The 9,273-nt window shown below is 44.8% G+C and overlaps 1 protein-coding gene and 1 long non-coding RNA gene across 3 annotated transcripts in view; both read right to left on the bottom strand.

Annotated features, from left to right (window-relative positions):
• Window positions 1-9,273, bottom strand: part of LOC309841656 — a 963,915-nt gene that overhangs the window by 781,187 nt on the left and 173,455 nt on the right. The window lies entirely within an intron of this gene.
• ARID1A (AT-rich interaction domain 1A) overlaps window positions 1-9,273 on the bottom strand; it is a 69,818-nt gene that overhangs the window by 42,104 nt on the left and 18,441 nt on the right. For both annotated transcript variants that reach the window (XM_082684727.1, XM_082684728.1), the window contains exons 2-3: window positions 2,066-2,278; window positions 265-717 (exon numbers count right to left, since the gene is read on the bottom strand). In XM_082684727.1, the coding sequence (XP_082540853.1) occupies window positions 265-717; window positions 2,066-2,278 (666 nt within the window). The remainder of the gene's footprint in view (window positions 1-264; window positions 718-2,065; window positions 2,279-9,273) is intronic.

Below are 9,273 nucleotides of genomic sequence, written 5' to 3'. Positions count from 1 at the left end.
CCCATTATTTTTAATTTCTTATCAGTCTATGCAACTTCCCATTGCCCTATTTCTTCATCAGTAAAAAGAGCCACAGGTTTTTATGGAGTTAAGAAGGTTATGCCTTTATTAGTTCAATCAATCCAGTTAACATGTTTACCCAGAGTTTAATTGGTTTTTAAGTGCACATGAGAGAATAATTTGTATGGCAAAGTTCTCCTGACACCAAGCCCCAAGCTGTCTGTGGTCACACGGAGGCAAGGGCGAGAGACAGGGGCACCTTACCTGTGGTGGAGGGAAGCGCTGCTGGGAATAGGCAGTTTGCTGCGACTGCTGAGACTGGGGCTGAGGGTACGCAGCCTGCTGGGAGAGCGTCGAGGAGGCTGGCTGCTGAGGTTGCTGCTGCTGGTAGGGAGACTGTGCCTGTGGCTGTGAGTAAGGGGGCTGGCTCTGTGGGTGCTGCTGGGTGGTGGACTGCTGGGAGGGGTATGGAGTCGGGGACTGCTGATGTGGAGGCTGGGATGGCTGCTGGGAGTAGGGAGGCTGGGAAGCCTGGAGCTGTGGTGGCTGAGATTGCGGCGGCTGCTGATAGGAAGGCTGGGCATGAGGATTCTGGGACGGAGGCTGCTGGGAGTATGGTGGCTGCTGCTGCTGGGGGTGAGGACTTTGCTGGTTGTAATATGGAGTCTGGCCCTGCTGACCATACCCACTGGGGCCTTGTTGTCCATAAGGAGGAATCTGTAGAAAAGGAAAGGATACTTTTAGCATAGACTCTTCTGGATGAAGAAAGGTATTCTATCTGACTACCGCTTGAGGATGGGTATAGGAAGTAGGCAAGCCCAGCCTCCCACTTAGAAGGCCCACGGTTTTTCCTACCAGCCCTTTCTAAACAGAGCCAGAAGGACAGCCCAGCTGGGTTACTAGTTGGTTTGTTTACAAGTGGATTGCATTTGTCTACAGAAAATTGACACTAATATCTGGGCAACTTTTAAGAGTTCGAGCGCAGCCGTTTTCATCAGTGAACCTCTTCTTTATCACAACCTAAACTGTTTTGTAAGTGCTAGGAATCTGTATCCTCGCCACAACGAATGGTCAGCAGCAGCCTGGCTCAGCTGACTAAAAACGCCGGTTTAATAGCCCAGACAGTGTGCAAATCATTAAGCTACTCTGGTTCTCTTTTTCATTCAGTCTTCATTCAAAAAATATATAAGAGCCTACTTGCTTGATTGTACCAGGCTCAATTCTAGGCACTGGGGGTATATCTGGTAAGAAGGCAAAACAAAAAAACAACCAACCCCATAATACCCATCCATCTTTCCTCCATCTGCTCACCGGAAAAACAAAAACAACAAACAAGCCCCCCAAACAAACAAACAAACCCCAGAGTGACATTATTCTATTTTCCATATTTAAAGAGCTACTTTGCTTTAATGTCTTAGAAGTAAAGTTGGGTTTTATATTCTGTCCATCACCATTTTCAGTATGAGTATTACTCAAATATAAACGATAGGAAATGCTGTCAAAACAAAAAATGACAATAGATAATGGTGCAGATGGCCAGACAAAAGGAGACAAGGGAAACCTTAACATTTTTAACAGCACTGTTAACATCGCTACCGTTCAATCTTCCCTTTTTCTTCTATTCCCAGTCCCTCTTAATCTTTCCTTTTGAATGAGACAGCTATATGTCGAAGGCCTCTGGAAACACGAAGGGCCTTTTCCATTCCCAGGGCACATGGCATGAGATGATTTTCCTGATTACAGTGGACAGGTGCCCAGCCCCTGCCTTTTTCCCCCCACATCCTTTGGAGATCACTATTCAGTGGTTGGTACAAGCAGGCCAGCCAGGTCAAAGGACACAGATGACACAGGTAACCGCCTATGGCCAGCAAACAGCTTTTCTTTGAGCACACATGGGATGATGCCCACAACCTTGGCCTTGTAAGCAGCATACTGTAGACAACTGAGCCCACTGGCCTATGCTGCTGTTGAGAGGTTTAGATGCCAAAGACTCATTCTGAGTCTATAGCTCAAGACCAGATCATGGACAGCAACAAGGGTTAAGGTAATTGGAGTCACCATCTACCTGCTGTGCATAAGAGAGGCCGCCCATGGCACTCTGCGCCCGGCCCTGTATGGCCATTGGGTACCGCTGCGGGGTCTGGGACCCATATGGCTGCCCTGGGTACCCATGTCCTTGCTGCGGTCCTGATGAAGGTCCCTGTTGTTGCGAGTATGGGTTAGTCCCGCCATATGGCTGAGGTCTCATCTTGCCCATCTGATCCATTGGACTGGATGGCTACAAAATAAAAAGCATTTCATTAACCTGAAGCTTTGATAGCCTCTGGCCAATATGATCATAAACACAAGCGTATAGGTCTGTATGCCACATAGGAAAACAGTTATTGTGAAAAAGTAGTGGTACAGACCCAGTAATCCTTGGGCAAGTCATTTAACCTTCCTCATAACCTTGGTTTTATCCTATGTGAAATGAAAATACCACTATGAAAGCTATGCACTACTTTGTGACTGTGGCACTACTTGAGATCCAAGGAACAGGCCAGGTGTGAACCAGTGAATATATGCACCCTCTGGTGCAGAAAATCAGAACAAAGACCCTTCAGTTGCAAGAGGACAGTGCTGCTATGCTCTGCCATCATCTTGTTCAACACTATCGAATCTAATGCTTCAATAATGTGGTTGGGGATTCAAATACTTAACTATCTAGATGCTTCCATTCTTTAAATGGTGGAATCTTTCTTCTTGCATGTCTGTAGCTTGTTTACACTATGGCACAAGCAATTACGTTTATGCTTTCTTCTCAATGGGTAACATGGCTATGTTACAGCTGTTGACTCTGAATTTAGAGCCTTGGCCATCTCAACTGAAAAGTTCATCTCCTTTAATATTCAAAGGTTTGAATGTGTAAGGATAGAATTTTTATCTCCTTAAAGGACAAGATATACAGGTACACCAATAAGGAAGCTTAAAGTATACTTCACAAGTATTTGGCTACTAACAGTTAGGCTTTCTTTCAGCTCTATGTGGGACAATAGGTTCAATCAGCTCATTCACTTTCTGACATAACTCTATCCTGTTGGAGCTATATATAGGACAGAGTCCAGCATGTTTTCCAGCCAGTGATGCCTACCTATACTGATGGGTGGGGTATGTCGTTAAAGACCTTAAATAGATACACCAGAGTTGAAGAGTAGGCCTGGACTTGACAGAAAACTTGAAAACTGAATCTTAAATTGGGAATGGGGAATAGATACATTAATACTCTGGGCCTGTATAACATTAGCTCTCAAATTAAGGATTCAGTGGTTCTCAAACTTTAGAATGCATCAAAATCACCTAGATGGCTTTTTAAAACACAGACTGGTGAGTCCCACCCCAGAGTGTCTGACTCTACAGGTTCAGGGTCAGGCCTAAGCTATGCACTTGTAATAGATCCTCCTGATGTTGATGCTGCTGGTTCAGGAGCCATACTTTAAGAACCACTGATCTAGATTATACCTGGGGTCCTTCCTCTTCTGCTTTTCTATAATTAGTGTTCTATAATTTAAGGTGGATAAGACCTTAAAAAACAACAAAAGCCCTCTAAGAAACAGGGAGGGAGGCACACTCAGATAAATGGTTCTCTGTACATATCTTTTTTGGGGGACAGAGTACTACCTAAGTGTTTTATAACAGAGGGGAAAGTCAAGCTGTTATACAGAAAATGGTAAGACAAAAAGCCACAGAAACTGTCCTCCTAAACACCAAAAGGAAAAAAAGCAGAGGCAAAATTCTTAGGCTGCAGCAAAATCTCAGCTAAAAAAGGTAACAGTGAGGATGGAAGTACCCTTCAAGTTTCTAGACTACAGTGAACCACAGTAAAACCGTATACCAAATCACTACTACATGTCAATATTATTAAAGTGCTGTTTCCAACAATCATACCTACCAAATTTTTGCCCAAGTCCTGCCTCTGTAATAAGAAGCTCCAATAAAATCTCAATCATTAATTTTGGAGCTATGGGGATTCTTTTGGCGCTGTTTAGGAAATTCAAATTTAACAACTGGACTAGTAAGTAATAAATAGCAGGGGGTCTTCCCCAGATACACCTAGCAATGAAGCCAAAACATCATGAGTCCCTCCTGCAAAGAGCTCAGGGGCTTACATGGCCACACGATGCCACACATAGTGACCAGATCCTCAGCTCACCCCCAACTGCAGCTGCTGTCCATGTGGCCCCCAGGTAAGGAGACTACACTTGCTCCACTGAAAGACCAGCGCACTCTAGGTATCTCTGTCAGATCAGGTCTCCCCACAACACAAGTGGGGCAGTTATTACCATGGTTACTGTGGAGCTTCTAGAGCAGTAGTTATCAACCAGGGCAACAGATCAGAATTTTCTGTGAGGCTACACGAATGCTTGTGTCTCTCCCCAACTCCCTCCACTCCTTAGGATCCTTGGATGACTCTAATGTACACTAATGTAAGTGAGATCTGGAGACACACTGTCCAATAAAATTTTCTCTGACATGTGACTTAGGTACTTGAAATATGGCTAGTATGACTGAGGAACTGAATTATTTTTTTTAAAAGATTTTCTTACTCATTTGAGAGTGAGAGAGAGCCAGCTAGAGCACAAGTGGGAGGGGAGGGGGGATGCAGAGGGAGAGGGAGAAGCAGACCCCTGCTGAGCAGGGAGCCCAATGTGGGCTCCACCCCAGCCCAGGATTAAGACCTGAGTCTAAGGCAGACATTTGACTGAGCCATCCAGATGCCTGCAACTGAATTATTTTTATTTACTTTTATTTAAATTCAAATAACCACCTGTAGCTAGTGACTATCATACTGGACTGACAGTTCTAGAGCAGTGCTCACAAATCATTTTCCTCTTTCCCTGCTCACCAAGGGCTCCAAAATTCCTGTCTACATCTTGTACAGTATTGCACAGAAAGAACAAAGAATGTGTAAATCTATAGACTTGGGTTCAAATCCTAACTCTATCACTGTCTAATCTTGAGCATAAGTCCATCTAAACAGTGAAAAATTTTTCACCTAAAATGCACATAACTTGGAGCGCCTGAGTGGCTCAGCTGGTTAAGCATCCGACTCTTGGTTTCATCAGGTCATGATCTCAGGGTTGTGAGATCCAGCCCTGCCTTGGCCTCTCCCTCTCCCCCTGCCCCTCCCCCCAAATTAATCTCTCTCTCAATAAATAAATCAATCTTTAAAAAAATGTACATAACACACTACACACAGTACCATTTAAATGCCTAATAAATAGTAGCTATTATCAATAACGATTAACAGTGCTTCTGCCTGGCTCTGAAGTCCACAGTGTGCTGTAGTTCTATACTCTTCAGACTCAACCCACACAGGGGCATGCCCAACTCCACACAGTGGTATCCTGCCCTGCCCTCCTGTCCACAATGGCTTCCACTAGCAGAAACCCAACCCTTCAACATAAAGGCACTTCCCATTCTTCAGCACACTCTGATCTCTTATATATCTAAACTTCCTATAGTAAATTCAGAATCCTAAGATTTGGCACTTAGTTGTCTAGCTGACTGAATCCATCAAGACTATATTCTAGGGAGGTACCTGGGTGGCTCAGTGGGTTAAGCCTCTGCCTTCGGCTCAGGTCATGATCTCAGGGCCCTGGGATCAAGCCCGGCATCTGGGCTCTCTGTTCAGCAGGGAGCCTGCTCCCCTTCCTGCTCCCCCCCCCCCACCAGTCTCTCTGCCTGCTTGTGATCTGTGAAATAAATAAATAAAATCTTGGGGGGGGGGAGCTGTTCTAGGAAGCCAGAGATCACCTTCAAAGTCCTCCCCCTCCACTCCCTGCTACAGAAAGCAGGTGCAGGGCTAGGGCCCAGTAACTTCAATGTGCCAGGCTGCCCTACTGTAAGAAGTAGGTAGGGGATACTATGGGGAGGAAAGCCCAGATCAAACCATCTAGCCATAGGCCAAGGGCACACCCTAAACCAGGTTATGACTTTGAGGGAAGAGGAAAAAAAATGTGGATTAAACCGAAAGAAAAAGAGGGCAGGGTAGAACAAACAGCCAGGGGAGAAGCAGCACTTTTGAGAAGAATCTTATGTGCCATGCTGTACCAGAGAGATCCTCAAACTGCAAAGGCATCCCCAAACACAGCTTAGAAACAAAAGGCTAAAAGCAAGTTATCTCTTTCTCCTATCTAGGAACCTGTACTCCCAGTGGAGGACAATTACTTAGAGGGGCCTAGTTAATAAAGCTTTCAAGGATTCTTCCATCAACTTTAGGAAATCTTTGCAGACCAAAAATTAATGCAAATCAAAGAAATCCTTATTCTAAAAATAAAATTTAGACATTGCCCCTCCTGGACATTAGATTTCTGACCTCCTCCCCTCACCAAAGGTTTATAATCAACAGAATATGCAGCTTTGCAAATTAAAACATATTCAGTTCAAACAATCCGATAAACTCTGGTCTCATGTCGAAGCTAAACATCCACTTATATCTGAAGGGGAGGTAAGTAGAGACCTAACTCACACTTCTGACATTTCAAACCACTGTGAAAGATTTGCGATTTGCAGTTATAGATGAAATGCCATCTTACAATCTCTCATAATAGAGAAGGGGCCTTAAATCATCACTAATCAGCTTTATTGGAAAATAGCAATTTCAAGCCAGAAAAATCCCTACTACATGCAAGACAGAAAAGCCAGTATCAGCAGTCTGCAGGCATCAAGGAAGAGGCAGGGAATGGGGAAACACCAAACTCTGGCTGCAAAGAGCCAGAGATTCCACTCTGGGAATGATGGAGAGGAAATCCTTTCAATGGGAAACCACAGGAGTAGATTACTGTGATTATACTTCGAAAGCAAAGGCTCTGCCACAAAGACACATAAATGAGAAGAAAATGATGCCCCCTTGATCAGGGAAGTTGGGCCCCTTGCTATATATACTCTCCTGTATTCATAAAAAAATAAAAATAAAAAAGGGGGAAGAACCAGAAGAAAAAAAAAATCCATCTCCATCCACCGCTTATCTCTTTCCAGATCACTGGCCATGTTACAAACCACCTGCCAAATAAAATGCATCAAAAGATGCAGTTGAGGGGCATCAAAGGCAAAGATGCCTAGTAGGCTGGACCCTCTGAATATAGTCAGAACAGCTTGTAGACTAACCATTCGCAGAGAGTCCCCCTAATCCAGGCAAAAGTAATTACATGCCCAACAGACCAGTGGGCTAATGGAATCCCTGACAACTTCTTATTGCACCAAGAAAAGCCATAACAACCCTCAGGGATGCTGAGATAGAAGAAACTGGACTTCAAAATTCTCCAACTCCTGACCATGACTGATTGTGAAGAGAGCAGGGAAGATCGCCCCCAAGGCCCCCTCCTTCAAACTTCCAAGCAGAAAGATACTATTCACCAAAATGTATCACACCATGTTCCTGTGGCACCAAAGAAAGATCAACTTAATTTTCTTGAAATAAAAGTCCAAAAGCTCCAGGCTTCAGTCTCAATCCGAAGATACAGAAAGGATGTGACCAGGCGGCAGGCAAACCTAAGGAGCCAGACTTGGTACCCAAAGATTGGCAAGAACAGGAGTAAAAAGGGATGGGCCGAGGCTGCGGAAAAGCTGTCCATCAGAATGCAGAAGTCTTGACTACCACTTGTTCTGTCATCCTAAATGCCAAATAGCTGGGGCCAGTATAAACTTCGTGCCATAACCTGGAATTTGGACATCTAAATATTATTCCTTACTCCTTGTGCTTTCAATTCATTCCTAGCCAGATTTGTTGTATGACTTTTAATAATAACAATAAAAAAAGCATCCCTGGCTCTTTAACCGAAAGAACCCCCTAATTGATTCCCACAGTAATTAACCTGCATTTTACCTCAGAGAGCGGTAGTTAAGGAAGTCGGCACTGCTATTTATAACTCATCTCAAATTGAGGGCAGACTGCCTAAAATCTAACACATCCCAGCTGTACTCCTGTTTGAACTGGGGCCAAGGGAATTTTTTAAAGCAATCTTGGCACCGAATGAATGACACCAACAGTATGAGAGCGCGAGCGGTTGTGTTGTGGTGACGTAGCACTGGAGGTGGAATGGGAGGGGGCCAGTGTACTGTGATCCCTCCCGTGCATGCCTGCTGCTCGAGAGTCCCAGTACAGTAAGCTGGGAACCGCCCACTGAGAGCCAAACACAGGAAAAGGCTTTTCCTGTGGAACGCCTTGAAGTGAGAAACACATGGCTAATCTGCATAAACGCGAAGCCACACCGCCCCTGCCAGGAAGGTTAGTGCTCGTAATCTCTGGCCATGAAGCTGGCTGCCTGGGAGGACTTGGACTGGCGCCTGATAACCCAGAAAGAGCCGAGAGAACAGATGGGTAAGGACCCCAGCAGAAAACAGCCCCAGGTCACGTGACTCGCCACATGGCCCCGCCAGCACAAACTATTGTCTGGCTGCGGAGCTCCCATACAAAGGCACCCGGCCTCGGCTTCCTGTGATCACAGGGACAGGCGGCAGCTGTTGATCCAGTTCCCGTTCAGGACCCTCCCCTGTTGAGGGGCATTCCAGGCAGGGACAAATATAAAAGGTAAGGCCTCTCCCAATCAACGCTTTCAGCTTCCCCCAAGCTCCACGTGGCTCCACTGGGATCCCAGGATGGACAGAATAAACTCCCCTAAAAAGAATCACCCTTTATACCCTGGTACACAGCAGCTAACCAGAATAAATCATTCTCATTGTGCCCTCTTCCCCCGCCACACAGACATCTGTATCTAAAGCCGCCTCATTCTCTTCTTACTCTTCCAATATCTCATGGCTTTGAAAATTGGTCAAGGACCCCTACCCAAACTGAAGAGAAACTGCCCAGAAACCTGCTTGTTTAGTTCCATCCCCACACTCTGCCTCTTAAAATAAAGAGACTCCCTTCATTCTGTTTTGGATTTTAAACAGTCAGGTTTCCCTACTGTTTATGACCTAGGACAACAATAAGACATTCCTTAACCTCCTATCTGGTCTCACCAGAGACATTATTTAAGATTTTCTGAAGCTAAACTGATGATAGGAAAAGAAAAATACCTCTTCAGACATACCAACACTTGACCTAGGAAATTAAATCCACTAAGCCCAAGATTCTTATCCTTCTTAACCTAAGAATCATACCCCAAATTTTCTACAAGAGATGGAAAACATTCTAGTGCTAGTTCATCCAACTACTAAATGAACTGGTCATCTGCCTATGGTGAGACAAGTATTAACAACAACTACCTCTCCAAAGAGATTTTTTTTTTAAGA

Source organism: Mustela nivalis (genome assembly GCF_964662115.1).
Source record: "Mustela nivalis genome assembly, chromosome: 10".
Lineage (NCBI taxonomy): Eukaryota > Metazoa > Chordata > Mammalia > Carnivora > Mustelidae > Mustela > Mustela nivalis.
Note: the sequence above shows the minus strand (reverse complement) of the source record. Positions and strands in the feature narration are given on the sequence as shown.